We start from the raw sequence: 18,633 nt of genomic DNA on the forward strand, positions 1-18,633 counted from the left end.
GACTTCACAGGAATGATTTACTTTCAGGTAGCGGGGGAAACCTGTATCCACAAAGTACCTACTGTGTACCAATAGTGTCTTTGAACTTTTAGTGGCGTTTCTTTCCACTGCTGTTCAGTTGAGTCATCTAGAGAACAGGGGAACAATTGGGCCCCTCCCTGAGACCATTAAAATGAATTCTGGTGGGCAGGGCTGGGTATGATACATATTTTCTTTACCGTGTGTACCTACTAGGTAGCCAGAGTTCAGAATCCCTATCTTAGGATGTGGCGCTGTGTCTAAAAGGAGTTTACCTTTGTGTGGAGATGAAGTTGGTGTCCACCTCCTCCTGAATCCCATTCATATTTTCACCTGGCTCCCCATCATCTCCCTTTCACCTTAACTCGAATGTGTCCAAACCAAAGTCCGTATCTTTTTCCTCCACACCGCATGTTAGTCCCGTATTCTCTATTCCACTGATAGTTCTACAAACTACAGTGTAGTACCTGGGAGTTCTCCGTGGTTCCTGCTACGATCACGCAGCCTCTGATGGGGACACACAGTTCTGGATTCCTGGCTTTTTCTCTAAAAACCCTCATTTTCTGGGTTTTATTTTGTGTTTCTCTAGAGTCTCCCTGTCTCCCTCTGGACCAAGAAGGAATTATGGGACAGCCTGGAGATCAAGGAATAAGAGCTCTTCCTTTCCCCAGCGGGCTCGATGTGAAGCTCTGTAGGGCGGTGGTTAGGGGTGTACACTATAGAGCCAGTTGTTTGGAATCCTGACCTGGAACCATCATTTACTAGACTTAACGCCTCTCTGCTGCAATTTTCTCTTCTGACAAATGGGATCTCAGTTGTTAAGTTACCGTTTCTTAGTTCCAAACTCATCTTTCTGTTCTCTGGTCTTTTTTTGTTTTGTTTTGTTTTGTTTTTTTTGCAGTACGCGGGCCTCTCACTGCTGTGGCCCCTCCCGTTGCGGAGCACAGGCTCCGGACGCGCAGGCTCAGCGGCCATGGCTCACGGGCCCAGCCGCTCTGCGGCATGTGGGATCCTCCCGGACCGGGGCACGAACCCGTGTCCCTGCATCGGCAGGCGGACTCTCAACCGCTGCGCCACCAGGGAAGCCCTGTTCTCTGGTCTTTAATGCTGGGTGCTGGCGTCTGAAAACCACATTTCTCTTAGCCAGTTGTTTCTTGTTAGTCTCCACTAACGGCGGGGGGCGGGGGGGGGCTATAGGAGATTGCAGGGCTGCAGCTGGGAGGAGGGACCTGCTCTCTCCTGTCCGCTTCCTGTCCGCTTCCTGTCTGCTCTTCTGCTTCCTGCTTTCCCCCTGCTTCTGGTCTGCTTTTTATCTGCTTCCTGTCCTTGTGAACAACCCGTGTTTGGCCACACAGGGCTCCCCAGTTTGAAATTTGAGAAGAATCTTGGGACAAAGGCGAGCATCCCTCCAGCCTGAGGACCAGCTGGCCTTGGTGGTTTCATGCCCTCTTGTCTGTATGGTCTGTCCTTCTCTCTCAGCTACGGTATATTTTATCTGGTTGAGAAAGACAGAAACTCATCTGACTTTTCCCATCTTGCTGTTATATGGGTGGCTTTTGAATTCAGTAGTTAAGTATTTGCTGCCTTTTCTTGGTTATGTGATCAGTGACTTGTGTTTCAAATGCAGAGGCGTGGAAGGATCTGGTCCCCAGGGTACAGTGACGGGATGCAGTTGGGGGTGGGAGCAAACTGGATGAGGATGTGCAATAAATGCCACCACAGCTGGTCGTTAATGAATAACTCACCACTTGCACTTCTCCTCCTTAACCGGAGAGCGTTTGGTTTGACTTGTTGCATTGGCTCCTCCTCCTGAGGCTCCCGGCCACGTGCAGGGGTTTACAGGTAGCAGCGCTTTCCCACATTTATTGTTACCTTAAAGGTATGGATCTCTGGCTGCTTTGCCATCAACTGGGTCAACTGTATCTATTTTCCTGCTCTACCTGGGAATCCAGGCTGGTACCTGGGATGGGAGACAGTCACCTGTGACGGTAGAGTGATGAAAGCCTCACTGGATGTGTAGGGATTTTGTCCATGAACCTGGAATAGTGAGCGTTGAGTTCCAGCCCCTTCAGCTGACCTGCATATAGCCTTGGCCTCATGGTAGAACCAGCAGGCCAGTTGGCCCTAGGGCCATACAGAGAAGTGGAAAGCCTTTGGAATGGGACAGAGCTGGTTGGAACCCTACCTTCGACCATGTTCAAACTGCTTCATTTCTCTGGGCCTCAGTCTCACCATTTTCCAAAAGGGACTAACTATTCATCTCACAACCATTGTGATAATCAGTGAACTTAGCAGTTATACATGCCCAGGTGTGTTGACACATCACAAGTGCTGTTTCTCCTTTAAGTGGTATTTTTTCCTTCCATGTGAGCAGTGCAGCTCTTTGCTTGGCAAACCTAGCAACCAGCTTAGTGACCACAGCGATGTGATATTTGAGAGGACATGCATGGAGTAATAATGTGATGGACCAGTGATTTGTTAATACTAATGATATCTATTAACAACCCTGGGGAGACGCCAAAGAAAGGCTCAGAAGGAACACAGAGAGATTTATTCTCTCAGCATTAAACCAGGGCAGCCTTAGTTGATGGACATTCACTCAGTACCTATTTGTTTACTTCGTTCTGCTGGTACTGGAGATTCAGCAATAAACTGGATATCAAAGCCTGTGCTCTCATGAGCTTGAATTTTAATAGAGAGACTAGATAGACAACAAGTAAACAAGTAAAAGGCTAATTTCATATGGCGACAGTGGCCTTGAAGAAATATAATAGGAAGGTGTGATTCGTGACTGGATGTATTCGTCCGGCTTTAGCCAAGAAAAGGGAAACCACTCTAGTTATTTCCACAGAGGGAATTTAATCAAGGGAATTAGTTACTCGGGTGATGGAAGATCTGCGAAACCAAGTCGGGCATGGTAAACACCTTCTGGGAATGTAAAGTAATCCAGAAATTAATAACAACAGGAAGCTGCTACCAATTGGGCTGAAGGGACAAAGTGGGGAAATTGGATCATCAGAACCCAGAAGCTGGAACCATCCAGCAGATATTAGAACTACTGCTAGGAGAGCTGTATGCATGGTGGGGAGCATGAAGAGGGCTGGAATCAGAGAAGAGGCACCGTCTCTGCCAGGAAATGCTGGCCGACAAGGGGAGAAATACCTCCCATGCTCCATCTTCTGCCAGAGCCTCCCATTGCATCCAGAGGCCAGGGAGCAAAGGAGCTTGGGAAGTGTAGTTTCCTGTGATGCAGAGAAGAGCAGGGACAGGGCTGGAGAAACCCTTCCTGAGCTGAGAAATCCTGGTGGGAAGGAGTCTGCTCTACTCACAGGTGGGTGATGAGCTTCCCAGCAAGTGCAAAAGTTCACAGAGGAAGACACAGAAACAGGGTGGAGACAGACAGGAAAACACGAGTGTGAATGAACTCCTAGTTCATTCCTTCATCCCAGAAGCAACTTCCACTGCACCGTTCTGAACGGATATGAATGCTCCCAAGGGCCTCCTTGTAGCTTCTGGCCCCCATGACCATGGACATGGGGGTGCCCAGATGGTGGCAGTAAACTACCAGCTATTCTTCAGGACCACCCTTGGACAGACCAGTGAGCAATTTCTCTTGCTGTTGGTTTCCAAAGACCTGGCCATCTGGCCCTCTGGAAGGAGAGCCTTCTGTTCCTGGCTGTGCACGTCCATGTTGTCTTGTGGGAGTGAGCAGAGACTCAGCTGCAGACACGTCACAGGCCTTGACCCTCAGGTGGGTGACCAGGAGCCACAAGACTGGTACTCAGCTTCCAGGTAGGGCTGGCGATGGCAGTGGAAAGGTTTGTGAGTCTGTGGGCCGCATTATCCCTCCACTCCTGACAAAGGCACGTGCCCAGGAGTATTTTTTGCGTGCCAAGCACAGCAGTGATGTCCATCCACGCACTTTGGGTCACAGAGTCCCTGCCGGGATTCCCAGCGCCCTGGGAGTTGCTTCATCCTGGGAAGTTGTTAGTTTCCCCCCGAGGTTCTCTTTGGGGCTTGCTCGGAGCCATCTGCCAGTCAGAGCATCCTTTAACCACAGGGCATCCGTCTGGAGCACCTTGTGCTCTTGGTGAACCTGCACTTGATTTTCTTCTTGGCTCATAAGGGGGCAGTGGTGAGAAGCCCTTTGCAGCTGGGCCTCACTAAAACGTCCTCATTTTCTATTTATTTATTTATTTTTGGCTGCGCTGGGTCTTCGTTGCTGTGCGCAAGCTTTCTCTAGTTGCGGCGAGCGGGGGCTACTCTTTGTTGTGGTGCGCGGGCTTCTCATTGCGGTGGCTTCTCTTGTTGCGGACCATGGGCTCTAGGCGTGCGGGCTTCAGTAGTTGTGGTGCACGGGCTTAGTCGCTCCACGGCATGTGGGATCTTCCCGGACCAGGGCTCGAACCGGTGTCCCCTGCATTGGCAGGCGGATTCTTAACCACTGCGCCACCAGGGAAGCCCAAAATGTCCTCATTTTCTGCTCTCAGGACCCACCTCATTCAGTCAGGTGGTGAAAAGCCCTCTAGGAAATCAGCAGACTGAATAGGGCCTCATTTCACATTCAGAACTCTGGCCACACGGTCTACCTGCCAACGGGAAGAAGAATGGTGCCACTATGTGACATTAGGGGGCTAAAGGTAGGGGTGTTAGCTTCTCAGACCCTGGGTGTCTGTCTAAGGACAGTCTCTCGTCTTCATAAAATGCTCCTAAATTTGGATGTCATATTTTGTGGCAATCTGGTTTGAGGACAAAATGAGGATCTGTCAGCTGGTGTTTATGGCTTTCCATATAAGCCTTCGGACAAAATTTGTATTGCATTTTGCTTGAGTTATGGTGGGACAGGATTGTAAACTTCACACTGTCATTTCAGATAAAATGCAGGCTTTGGCCATAATAAAGAAGAGAGAAGGCTCAGCTTTAAATTTCTTGTAAATCAATTTTTGAGAGGTATAAAATATCGATATAAATGATAATGAAGAAATAGAACAAGTCCACAGTGGAAACAGAGCATATTAAACTTTGCATTTATTTTAATTTCCTTTTCCACATCTGTAGATAAGTCAGAATTTAAACCTTGCCTTGGGCTTTGCCTAGATTTTATGAGAAGGTAAAATTTGAACCTCTTTCTTCCCAAATCTGGTCGACTGTATGCCCACCCATCTCTGCTGAAGGATATTGTCAGGCTGTGGAAGACAGACTTGCCTCATTGCCAATTAATTTATGGGTAAATTCACCAAGAATTTAACTTCTTGGTTTGGAGAGGGGAAATAAACCAACCAAAAAATAATTTAAATTTCATCTGGAATGGCGTTTCTGCATTGCTTGACATTGTCAAAATACAAATTGCCCCTTGGTGGCGGCAACAGCTAAAACTTTCCTTAGGATGAGGTTCCTTCTTCAAAGTCATCTGTCTTCCTCCTCTGTCTTTGATCCGAATCCTGCCCGATCTGTGGGGATGCAATCTGGAGGAAACTCAGGTCTATATTATGAAAGTGAATGTATCGTATGCGTATTTATGTATGTATATATATTACATACATACAGTATCTACTTTTGAAAATATATTTTAAACAGATGTGGGATAACTTAAATCAAGGTTTGACGTCTGTTCTTTCACTTACGATGTCGTAAGCATTTTCTCACGGCGCCTCATATTTGTTGAAATCGTGGTTTTGATGACCGCTTAATATCTCACACAGAGGAAGACTTCAATCATTTATATAATCACTGCACTCATGATGAGTTTTTAGGTTGCTTCCTGTGTGTTGCTGTTATAAATCATACTCGTGTTGACGCTTGCGCATTAATCTCCTTTCTGATGATCTCTTATTTCCTTCGCATGAATTCCTAGGTGGAGAATTATTGGGACGGGCGTTTGGAAGGGTCTGAACGTTCACTTTTGTAGCTGCCTTGTGTAGGTTAGCCGTGCCTTTCTCCAAAGTTTGCCCGCTCCCTGGGGCGGAAACCGCATCTGTCTTGCCCCTGTGATATCCCTACCAGGGCTGGAAATATAGTAAGTAAATATATTTAGGTAGAGTAGTAAATATATTTAGATAGATAATTGGAGAAATGAATAACGAATAACACTTCTCCTCCAGTAATTAATCTGACCAGGACTGGCCATATTGATGACACTTGAGAATTTTCTTTCTTTCTTCCCCCCGGACCCCATACGCATTTTATTTGGTTGCACTGGGTCTTAGTTGAGGCAGGCGGGGTCCTTTAGTTGCGGCACGCGGGCTTCTTAGTTGCGGGACGTGGCCTCCTTAGTTGCAGCACGTGAACTCTTAGTTGCAGCACGCACGTGGGATCTAGTTCCCCGACCAGGGGTCGAACCCGGCCCCCTGCATTGGGAGCACGGAGTCTTAACCACTGCGCCACCAGGGAGGTGCCTCCCCCCTCAGCTTTACTGAGATATCACTGACCTGTGAAAAGTGTGTATGTTTAAGGTATACAATTGAATGTTTTGATATATGTGTACATTGTGAAATTTCAAGCTACCATAATCAAGCTAATTAACATATTCATTACCTCCACCTAGTTTTCACTCTGTGTGTGTGTGTGTGTGTGTGTGTGTGTGTGTGTACGTGTTGAGAAGATTGATTTTAAAATCCATTCTCTTAGCAAATTACAATGTACAATACAGGGTTGTTAACTATGTCACATTGCGGTACATTAGCTCTCCAGAACATGGTCATCTTGCTTAACTGAAACTTTATACCCTTTGACCCACATCCCCCCTTCCTCTCCCCCCAGCCCCTGGCAGCCACCATGCTACTCTCTACTTCTACGAATTTGACTATTTTAGATTCTGCACGTAAGTGAGATCGTGCAGCATTTCACAGAGAACTTGCCTTCTGAACACCTTCTTGGAGAAAGTATACGTCAGCCCCTTCGTGGTGGTATCTGTTTCACAATCTCCTAATTACAATTTTGTCATCCACTAGGAAAGGAAAGCTCACCAAGGACAGCCCTGTAAAGGCCAGAAATTATTTAAGTCAACAGAAAACTGTATTTCACAGAATTTGTAACGGCTGCAGAAAAAATGTTACCAGGAGTCAGAGTCAATGGAGTATTTATTTGCCTTTTATTATCCTCTGGTGATGCTGTACTGTAAACACTGCTGCCTGGTTTATTTCCTCTTGCTCTGGTTGGAAGCCAGGCTCCAGGGGCAGAGGTTTATTTCAGGGCAAGGAAGAATTCCTGTCTGTTCTTGGCCTGATTTGCCAACCCTGGTTCCTGGTGGGCTGTCTTCACTTTGAAGAAGCTTGCTGGGTCTTTGCTGTTTGTGTTTCCCCCTTGAAAGAAACACACACACACATGTATATATACACATGTCCACATATACATGTTTATATATATTTATATGTATTTTAATTAACAAAGTAATACATGATTATCATAACAAGTTTTAAGAAGGTAGAAACATAAGTGGTAAAAGGCAAAAATCCTTTCTGGATTCTATAGATACCAAACATAGATATATGTACATTTACCTATGTACATATAGAATCTTAAAAAATTACCCAAATAGGATCATATGTGATACATTTATAATTTTTTATGCTTAATGACAGATTGTGGACATTTTTTCAAACATGCCTCATTTTTCTTACAGAGCTGCCTGTTACCCCATTGTAAAAGTGTATAGTTTATCTGGTCTCCTCTTAATATAATAAACCTTTGGAATGGTTTAAACTAGTAAATAATAATAATGATAGCAGGTAAAGATTGAGCATTTATGTGTGTCAGCACTGTTCTAAGCGCTTCATATTTATTAACTCGTTAATCCTTACAATCATTTATATTTATATCCTACTTTATATGAGGACATTTGAGGCACAGAGAGGTTAAGCAACTTGCCCAAGGTTGCTCAGTTAGGAAGTGGCAGAGCCAGGATTCAAATCCAGGCTTCTGGCTCCAGCACATAAAATAAGTTTGTCTGCAATTCAGAAGGATGCTGCAGTGGACATCCTTGTAGATAAACAGATCTTTATGAATTCTCACTCGTGTTTCGGAAGGAGAGATTTCTCGAAGTGAGAATGCTGAGCCATCGCTTCACCCTCACTTCAGAAGGAATTAGGCGATGTCTAAACGTTTATCCACGTGGACACCACATCTAGGAGGGATGGGAAGAAGCATAAATATCAAAGTAATCAAGTATTAACACGTCATATACGATGGTCCAATGCGGGGTTGTATGGTGGGCTTGGTAGGTGTGCAGCCTACTCTCTGGGGGGTGATTACAACAGAGATGACCACGATCCTCTGAGTTCGGGGCTTTGCGAGAGCAAAAGAGGGTGCGACGTTTTCCCTCCGGGGGCGGGGGCGTAATTCAGTCACAGGACGATTGGCTCAGTGGTACACGGGGCTCCTTCCCACCCTTGCCCCGGTTATTTCGGAACACACTTTATGTAATGACAGGACTTTCACCGCGAGGAGACCCAGGATTCGGGTGGGCGTGGCCAGGATTCGGGTGGGCGGTGTGTTGTGTGGATGGGTGGAGGCGGCCCTGCGTTCATTTCATTACCTCTCCGGACGCGGCTCTCACTCTTCCTCTGCTTCCGTTTCTCGTGCAGTGACGGAGAGCCGCGCCATCGTGGACAGCCTGCAGAGGTTTTCCTCGCTCCCTGCTTACCTCCCCACGAGCTTCCACATCTCTAACGCAGAGGAGTCCTTCTTCCTTAAAGAGGCCAACCAGGACGTCACTCGGAACTGCAGTCTGCAGGCCCGGGTGGAGTCGTTCTTTATCTACCGAGCCAGGAGCCCCCCGATGGTCAATGCCAGCTATGGGCCATTTTCAGTCGAGAAGACGGTCCCGCGGGAGTTCATGCTGACGTCTGCACCCTCTGGCAACATGGGCCAGTTTCCCTTCAACTGGAAGTTGAAGGCCCACATCCTCGGCAGCTCCATCTACTCCAACAGACCCAAAGTGCAGACCTTGTTCTACGTCACCGGAATGGGCTGGGCCGACGGCGACCCAGCGGAACAGCTCCCCTGCGTCAAGATGTTTGCGTTCCCGGAGGCCAGGGAAGTGGCGGCCAGCTGTCGGCTGCAAGGGACCCCTGGGCTGTGTGTGGCCGAGCTGGAGGTGCTGCCCGAGTGGTTCAGCTCTGGGCTGGACCTGGAGCCCGAGGAGGAGATCCCAGCCCTGCTGGGCGGCACGGCCATGGAGCTCTTCTTCACGCTGTACCCGGCCGACCAGGCCGGCCAGTGTCCCCTGGAGGAGGACAGCAAGTGGGAGAACAACATACACTCGGGCCAGGACAGCCCCCCGCCGGCGTCAGCTGCCCGGGAGAGGATCGGGAGTGTCGTGGTCTACCCGACCCAGGACGATCTCAGGTGGTCCCTGCTGAGCCTGGATGAGAACGTCGTTCTCTCCGTACCTCTGAACCTCGTCCGGGAAGGGGACACCGCCACCTTTTTGGTCTCTCTGGCCAGTGGCTCTGTGGCTGACCACTTCACTCTCAGGTGAGAGGCTTTGCGGGGTTGGGTGGGATGCAAATCAACTCTTGATCGTCAGTGAGTTGTTAGTCTGTCAAGTGGGTGTTGATGCTTTGCTGAGGATCCAGCATCGTGAGGAAACTTACAAACATAAAATAAGACCCAGCAAAACAACACACCAGACACCGTAAAGCAGAGTATTTGGGGGTGGGCCCTGGGCATCCCTGTTTTCTAAGCACCCCCTAAGTATAATTCTGGTGTGAAGCCAGGATTAAAACTTCTGCGTTGAGAGCAGCAATTCGGGCTGTGAGGTCCAAGTTTGTCCCTTCAGGCTCTCACGTGATAGTCTGAACCTCTTACTGCCCCCTTGATGTGCCAGGCAGAATCCCATAATGCCCGGAAGTGGACACCTTGTGAATGAATTCCAGTTTCTAAATCCACGAAGGAGCTTTCTGAGACAGTGTTTCCCACCTCGCAGCTTTTCATCAGTAAAGAATCCTTTGTCAAAGCAAAGCAGCTGTCTCTATCTGTATGACAAAGACTTGGTTTTAGGATTGCAGAAAGTGAGGAACTTTTCTGCGCTAGGGGGACAAACCTGTCTTTAGCTTATTTTGCTCACATAGGTTCCTGGGTAGCAGTAGGAAGCAGCAGTAGCTCTGCTACATACCGGCTGTGTGTCCTGGGGCAAGTCACCTAACCTCTCTGGGCCTCAGCTTCCTCTTTGGTAGGATGGGGATAATGATGGGATCTATCTCCCAGGGTTGTTGTGAGGATTACACAAGTTAACAAAGTTCTTAGAATAGTGCCTGGCACATGAGGGGTTTCCACTGAATTTAGGCTGTGGTGTTTCCTGGTCCTCAGACGCCGAGCTGGTAGACATATAAACTGCAATGCACGTGGGGCTTTGTTTTGCTGGGTGCAGGTGAGGAAAAATAAGATTTAATCGTGAGTCCAGTATGGTCCTTCTGATTCTGATGGAGGCCGATGTACCAGATCACGTCTGTTTGGAGGTGCGCTTGTTCAGAGCCTGGCAACAGGATCCCGAGGCTCTGGCAGATCCCAGGTGGGTTTAGTAGCCCGCAGGAAGCGGGCTTCCTATTCGGAGCCCCTTGAGTTAGTCTTGGTGGTAAAACTGATTCAGAAATTGGTGTGGACCCAGCCCTGTGCTAGTCACTCCACTGGTGGGGCTGGGGTGGTCTAAAACCCAGTTCTTGCTCTGCAGAGATTCTTCCAATGCAAGGTAGTGCAAGCTGCTCACTATAGACCAAGGATGGCCAAGGGATGGTTTCTGCTTTCCTGCCCTTCCCTCTCCCGAGGCAGACATGACCAGTCAATTGCAGCACCTCAGCACTCCCTGTGCTGTGGCAGACATTACTAATCTACTGCACTGAGCTCAGAACTCCAGGCAGCCCCTACCAATTCATGTGAGGTAGAGAGTATGACACTTAAGACTGAACTTATTTGCCATCCCTGATGTAGAGAGAATGTTGTTGGGTGAGAAGTTTGAGGAAAGGGAGAGCAGGTGACCTGGTGGTTGGGGAAGTCTGGGAGCCTTGCTGGGAAAGGCATTTCAGAACAGGGGGAATGTCATAAACAGTACTAGGTAACTGACTGAGGACGTAGAATGGTCCAGGCCACATTCTAAGTTGTTTACATGCCTTAACTCACTGAATTCTGACAACAAACAACTCAAGGAGGCAAGTACGGCTATCATCCCCATTTTTCCGAGGCACAGAGAGGTTAAGTAGCTTGCCCAAGGTCACACAGCTAGGGAGCAGTGAGTGTGAATCCCGGTGGTCTGGCTCTAGAGCCTGTGCCCTTCACCCCCATGGCCCACTGCCTTTCGAAGACAGGAGGGGGCAGCTGCCGCCCCCCCCCCCCCCCCGCTGGCTGCATGTGGCTCAGTCATGCCAGAGCTGAGGGTCAATTTAGGGAGGGAGAGGCTGCTGAGACCAGAAGAGGTTCCAGCAACCACAGTGTAGAAACTCCTGAAGTGTTACCTTCATGGTGAGTAGAAACTCCTCAAGTTTTTTCTTTCCCACAGAAGTTAATTTTAGAGCTGAAACGGACTATAACACTGACTTTCCCTTGAGAGGTCAAATCGTGAATTGTCAGTCTCCAGGAAATAGTAGCCACAGGGCCGTTAGTTGTGGGGCCTTGGGACTGTCCCAAAGGAAGAACGTCTAGCCTAGAGTTTGCAAACTGGTGGTCATGGCAAATCTAGGCCACGGATGTATGCTGGTGTTTTTTTTTTTTTCTTTTTAAAGCTCATATGGCATCCCTTAAAATATTTAAAAGAGTTGCCAACCTCTAATAATAGGGAGATCTCACGTGTCATTTACTTGGAAAGTGTTGAAGATTTGGTAACTTGGCAACAGTTGGCTGTAGTTAGGGAGTGGCTTTCCCCTTTAGATGGATCATGCATCGCCTAGTTCACCCCAGTCCCCACTACACCCTATCGTCCCACACCTGGCCCATTGCACTCACTTATCTGGCTCCTGTGAGCATTTAAGAACTCCTGATATAGTGTTGAAAAAAGGGGGATGCAACGCTTAGAAGAGGGGCTAGATTCTAATCTATGGAGGCAGGCATCACCGACTCATTCACTGTGTGTCAGGGAGATAGAAGTGGTCAGTGGGTGCATCACAGGAAACGAAACATCCCCTCCATCATCACCGGCATTATTTAGTGAATTAGTTGCTTCATGTAAAGCAATTAGAAGGGTGCCTGGCACCCTGTAGATGTTCAGAAAGTGTTAATTGATACTATTATTTACTATAATTGATGCTGTTATTCATACTATTATGTGTTAATTTAATATTTAACAAATTCATACGATTATGTGTTAATTTGATACTATTTAACAAAATTTTTTATTGGAGTATAGTTGATTTACAATGTTGTGTTTCTGCTGTACAACAAAGTGAATCAGTTATACATATACATATATCCACTCTTTTTTAGATTCTTTTCCCATATAGGCCATTACAGAGTATTGAGAAGAGTTCCCTGTGCTATACAGTAGGTCCTTATTAGTTATCTATTAATATTTTATATACAGCAGTGTGTATATGTTAATCCCAATCTCCCAGTTTATCACCTCCTCTTTCCCCCCTGGTAACCATAAGTTTGTTTTCTACATCTGTGACTCTATCTCTGTTTTGTAAATAAGTTCATTTGTACCATTTTTTCAGGTTCCACATATAAGCGATATGATATTTGTCTTTCTCTGTCTGACTGACTTCACTTAGTTATGATCATCTCTAGGTCCATCCGTGTTGCTGCAAATGGCATTATTTCATTCTTTTTTATGGCTGAGTAATATTCCGTTTTATATATGTACCACACCTTCTTCATCCGTTCGTCTTCCATGTCCTGGCTATTGTAAATAGTGCTGCAGTGAACATTGGGGTGCATGTATCTTTTTGAATTATGGTTTTCTCCAGATATATGCAATCGATACTCTTAATTCATGCTTTTTAATAATTATGTATACTGTGCCAGGCTTAAGTTGTATCTCTCATTGTATTATCACAGGCACTGTACAAAGTATTCATGCCCATTTTGTGAATGTGGAAACTGAGACTCAGAGAGCTTAGGGGTTACCTGCCTGAAGTTGTGCAGTGGGGAAGTGGTGGGACTGGGGTGTGGGTCTGCATGAAGGAGTTGAGAACTCCCTTTTAAAAACACTCTTTCCGGCGGTTCTGCTTGCGTAGGTGGGGACTGAGCTTTACCTCTCGAATCTTTCTGGGTCAGCATCTAGAGTTTCTTGTCTTTATGCCTTCCTAGATAGGACTTTCATTTCTTTTTTTTTTTTTTGGGGGGGTACGCAGGCCTCTCACTATTGTGGCCTCTCCCGTTGCGGAGCACAGGCTCCGGATGCGCAGGCTCAGCGGCCATGGCTCACAGGCCCAGCCGCTCCGCGGCATGTGGGATCCTCCCAGACCGGGGCCCGAACCCATGTCGCCTGCATCGGCAGGCGGACTCTCAACCACTGCGCCACCAGGGAAGCCCAGGACTTTCATTTCTTTTTGTTTGTTTGCTTACAGAAACTTTATTCACGTGCAAATGATATGACAATAAATTTGATTTAAAAAACCAGTATATAACTATCAATTGCATTCTTATACGAGGATAAAGTTCTCATTTCTTTTACTGGAGTGTAGTTAATTTACAATGTTGTGTTAGTTTCAGGTGTACAGCAAAGTGATTCATTTGCACATACATACATGCATATATATGTATATATTCTTTTTCAGATTCTTTTCCATTATAGGTTATTACAAGATATTGAGTATAGATGACTATTATTTCGTACGCTGTACTTTATGGCCAGAGAAGACTGCACTGAAATTATGGCAGTAAACGAAGATGACCCAAGTGAAGACACACAGAGCCTGTTTATCCAGAGCTTGCTGTATGGCAAGGGGGTCAGTCGCCATCCCTGGCGTGTGGCAGAGACTCAAGGGCAGACGGGGAAGGGGGGAAGTTTTTCATGGCAACAGGGAGGCTCAGGTCTGCTCCGATTGTTGCTGTGGGGAGGCTGCAGGTAGGCTCCCTAGCAGTGAGCATCTTCTGTGACGGACCTGGGGGGCATATTTGGCTTTTTTCTGGTTGACCTTGAATTGGAAGCAGAGGCTGTAGAAAGGGTAGCTGGCAGTCGTGGGCCAACTTCAGACCTTTCTGGGCCGATGGTTGCCGAGGCTGTGGTTTGGCGTTTTGGCTTCATTGCTGCAAGGTGATGGGTCAGAGTTTTATTGTCATATATGGTCTGGCTGTTGTCTTTTTGTGCATTCAGGCTCTCAAAGTAAAACAGTTTTGGGCCTCGGGGAACGTATTATTTCCCAGCATAACTAATTGTCTGTTTTAATCGTGTCTTTTATGAATGAAATGTGACATATTTCATTCCGGCTCAGATGAGACCCCGGATCAAAGAGTGAACGTGCACAGGATTCGCTGAGATCTCATTTTAGAGCTGAAGACGTATGGACAGGGGACAGATGGGTGCAGTTTTCATGTGTCGCGTTGCTATTTCTGACTGCATATTGTACTGGGGCCAGTTTGAACAAAAGTTGGATTGGTTATTCTCTAACAAATAGATTCTGTTAAATGCTAGTATCTAAAACGGACCCTATATTGAAAAGCCTTTTAGCAAAGGGTTAAAAAGGGTGGTTTGGAGGGGTTGGGGGCTGCTGGCAGGGCAGTGCTAGGCTGGATTCGGGGGAAGTCTTTCAAACCAAGAAAGTTTGACATGTTGTGAAAATTTCCCCACTCCATCTATAACGTCTCCAAGGCTGAGAGTGACCCTGAGAAACTTTATCCCTGATTTACGAAAATAGCTCTTTCTCAGCTCACATAGAGACCCTCCCGGGCTGACCTCTCATCCTGTTAGGCTGTGGAGCCCAGTGGTTAAGATTGTAGACCCTGCGGCCAGACATCCTGGGTTCAAATCCTGGCTCTACCACGTACCTGCTGGGTGACTTTAGGCAGGTTACTTAACCTCTCTGTGCCACGGTTCCCCCATCTCTAGATGGGGGCAGTTTATGCTCTAAGTGGCTGTTTAGGAAGCACCAGCTTTGTGCTCAGCCAGATTCTCCCATTTCATCTACTGTCACCCAATCCTTCTGGTTGCTCAGGCCAAACATCTAACCACCGGACTGACTTTTGCCATTTTCTTATACATCCCCCTCCATCTGAACGATCCTCAGGTCCTGGGGCTTTTCCTGTAAAATATCCAGGATTGAACAACTGCCGTTGCTATGACCCAGGTCAAGCCAGGGTCCCCTCTTGGCTGGATGCCTACAGGACCCTCCTGACAGGTCTCCCGGCCTCTATCTTTGCCCCCTGAGGTCTTGAGCGAAAGCCAAAGTCCTCATATGGGCCCACAGGCCTGGCATGATCTGACCCTACCCCACAGCCCGCTGCACTGCTCTGATTTTTTGGACATACTTATCATTTATGTTAATGACATACTATATCAGTGTTTATGGCCCACCTCTTCCTGCTAGAATGTGAGGTCCGTGAGGGCGGGGACTTTTGCCTCATTTGTTCTTTGATGTGTCCTAAGGATCCAGAGCAGTGTCTGACACACAGTAAGTGCTCAAGAAATATGTGTTGGAACGCCCATTTATGATAAAAACCCTCCAGGAAGTACGCATAGAGGGAACCTACCTCAACATAATAAAGGCCATATATGACAAACCCACAGCCAACGTCGTCCTCAATGGTGAAAAACTGAAACCATTTCCACTAAGATCAGGAACAAGACAAGGTTGTCCACTCTAACCACAATTATTCAACATAGTTTTGGAAGTTTTAGCCACAGCAATCAGAGAAGAAAAACAAATAAAAGGAACCCAAATTGGAAAAGAAGAAGGAAAGCTGTCACTGTTTGCAGATGACATGATACTATACATAGGGAATCCTAAAGATGCTACCAGAAAACTACTAGAGCTAATCAATGAATTTGGTAAAGTAGCAGGATACAAAATTAATGCACAGAAATCTCTTGCATTCCTATACACTAATGATGAAAAATCTGAAAGTGAAATCAAGAAAACACTCCCATTTACCATTGCAACTAAAAGAATAAAATATCTAGGAATAAACCTACCTAAGGAGACAAAAGACCTGTATGCAGAAAACTCTAAGACACTGATGAAAGAAATTAAAGATGATACAAACAGATGAAGAGATATACCATGTTCTTGGATTGGAAGCATCAACATTGTGAAAATGACTCTACTATCCAAAGCAATCTATAGATTCAATGCAAACCCTATCAAACTACCAATGGCATTTTTCACAGAACTAGAACAAAAACTTTCACAATTTGTATGGAAACACAAAAGACCCCGAATAGCCAAAGCAATCTTGAGAAAGAAAAACGGAGCTGGAGGAATCAGGCTCCCTGACTTCAGACTATACTACAAAGCTACAGTAATCAATACAGTATGGTGCTGGCACAAAAACAGACATATAGATCAATGGAACAGGATAGAAAGCCCAGAGATAAACCCACGCACATATGGTCACCTTATCTTTGATAAAGGAGGCAAGAATATACAGTGGGGAAAAGACAGCCTCTTCAATAAGTGGTGCTGGGAAAACTGGACAGCTACATGTAAAAGAATGAAATTAGAACACTTCCTAACACCATACACAAAAATAAACTCAAAATGGGTTAAAGACCTAAATGTAAGGCCAGACACTATAAAACTCTTAGAGGAAAACATAGGCAGAACACTCTATGACATAAATCACAGCAAGATCCTTTTTGACCCACCTCCTAGAGAAATGGAAATAAAAACAAAAATAAACAAATGGGACCTAATGAAACTTAAAAGCTTTTGCACAGCAAAGGAAACCACAAACAAGACGAAAAGACAACCCTCAGAAAGGGAGAAAGTATTCGCAAATGAAGCAACTGACAAAGGATTAATCTCCAAAATTTCCAAGCAGCTCATGCAGCTCAATATCAAAACAACAAACAAGCCAATCCAAAAATGGGCAGAAGACCTAAATAGACATTTCTCCAAAGAAGACATGCAGATGGCCAAGAGGCACATGAAAGAATGCTCAACATCACTAATCATTAGAGAAATGCAAATCAAAACTACAATGAGGTATCATCTCACACCGGTCAGAATGGCCATCATCAAAAAATCTACAAACAATAAATGCTGGAGAGGGTGTGGAGAAAAGGGAACCCTGTTGCAGTGTTGGTGGGAATGTAAATTGATACAGCCACTGTGGAGAACAGTATGGAGGTTCCTTAAAAAGCTACAAATAGAACTACCACATGACCCAGCAATCCCACTACAGGGCATATACCCTGAGAAAACCATAATTCAAAAAGAGTCATGTACCAAAATGTTCACTGCAGCTCTATTTACAATAGCCAGGACACGGAAGCAACCTAAGTGTCCATCATCGGATGAATGGATAGAGAAGATGTGGCACATATATACAATGGAATATTACTCAGCCATAAAAAGAGACGAAATTGAGCTATTTGTAGTGAGGTGGATGGATCTAGAGTCTGTCATACAGAGTGAAGTAAGTCAGAAAGAGAAAAACAAATACCGTATGCTAACACATATATATGGAATCTAAAAAAAAGGAAAAGAAAAGAAAAAATGGTCAGGAAGAACCTAGGGCCAAGATGGGAATAAAGACACAGACTTACTAGAGAATGGACTTGAGGATATGGGGAAGGGGAAGGGGAATCTGTGACAAAGTGAGAGAGTGGCATGGACATATATACACTACCAGACGTAAAATAGATAGCTAGTGGGAAGCAGCCGCATAGCACAGGGAGATCAGCTCGGTGCTTTGTGACCACCTAGAGGGGTGGGATAGGGAGTGTGGGAGGGAGGGAGATGCAAGAGGGAAGAGATATGGGGATATATGTATATGCATAGCTGATTCACTCTGTTATAAAGCAGAAACTAACATACCATTGTAAAGCAATTATACTCCAGTAAAGATGTGAAAAAAAAAGAAAGAAATATGTGTTGGATGAATGAATGAATTTGGAAGTATTGCAAGGCATCATTGCTGGATGAAGGGTATGAATTGTCAAGACTATGAATTTATGAACTAAATAAGTAAGGGTTTCATAAATATTGAAGGTAGGGACACTTGAGGATCCAATTCTAGCAAAAGTTTCCTCTTGGCCACAATGTGAGAATGGATTCATCATTTCTATTCAAATGATGGGCAGTGCCAGTGTATCCTAAACTTTGGTAATTCACACACCACCTTCGGGATTTTTTTTTTTTGTCATATCAGATACCACCATATCCTACCATCATAATTTAAGTCATATCCATGTGCCTTCTGCATGCAATTTTTATTTGCTCTTTTTCTTTAAATCACTTTAAAAAACTTATATAAATACATTTAAAAGGACACCTCACATCTGCCACCATAAACCAGTATTGCTTGTTCACATGAAAGGGTATTACAAAGATAAATTACGATAATAACAGCAGCAAAAAAAACAACAAAAAACAACCCACTACTAAGTTCTAAGTAGGTACCATCACCTGTGGAAGCCATGAACCTGAGGTCTGCTCTCTGTTTGAAAGGGAGTTGAGCATGTGCTGCTGAGAGGCGAGGGCCACGGAGACTTTCCCCTGGAAATCATCACAGGTCCTGTAGGAG

The 18,633-nt window shown here is 45.8% G+C and overlaps 1 protein-coding gene across 3 annotated transcripts in view; it reads left to right on the forward strand.

Moving 5' to 3' along the window:
- Positions 1–18,633, forward strand: part of TMEM132B (transmembrane protein 132B) — a 409,658-nt gene that overhangs the window by 166,924 nt on the left and 224,101 nt on the right. For all 3 annotated transcript variants that reach the window (XM_067701186.1, XM_067701185.1, XM_067701184.1), the window contains one exon: positions 8,601–9,492. In XM_067701186.1, coding sequence (XP_067557287.1) covers positions 8,795–9,492 — 698 coding nt within the window. In that variant the 5' untranslated portion in view covers positions 8,601–8,794. The remainder of the gene's footprint in view (positions 1–8,600; positions 9,493–18,633) is intronic.

This window comes from Pseudorca crassidens, chromosome 12 (genome assembly GCF_039906515.1).
Source record: "Pseudorca crassidens isolate mPseCra1 chromosome 12, mPseCra1.hap1, whole genome shotgun sequence".
Classification (NCBI taxonomy): domain Eukaryota; kingdom Metazoa; phylum Chordata; class Mammalia; order Artiodactyla; family Delphinidae; genus Pseudorca; species Pseudorca crassidens.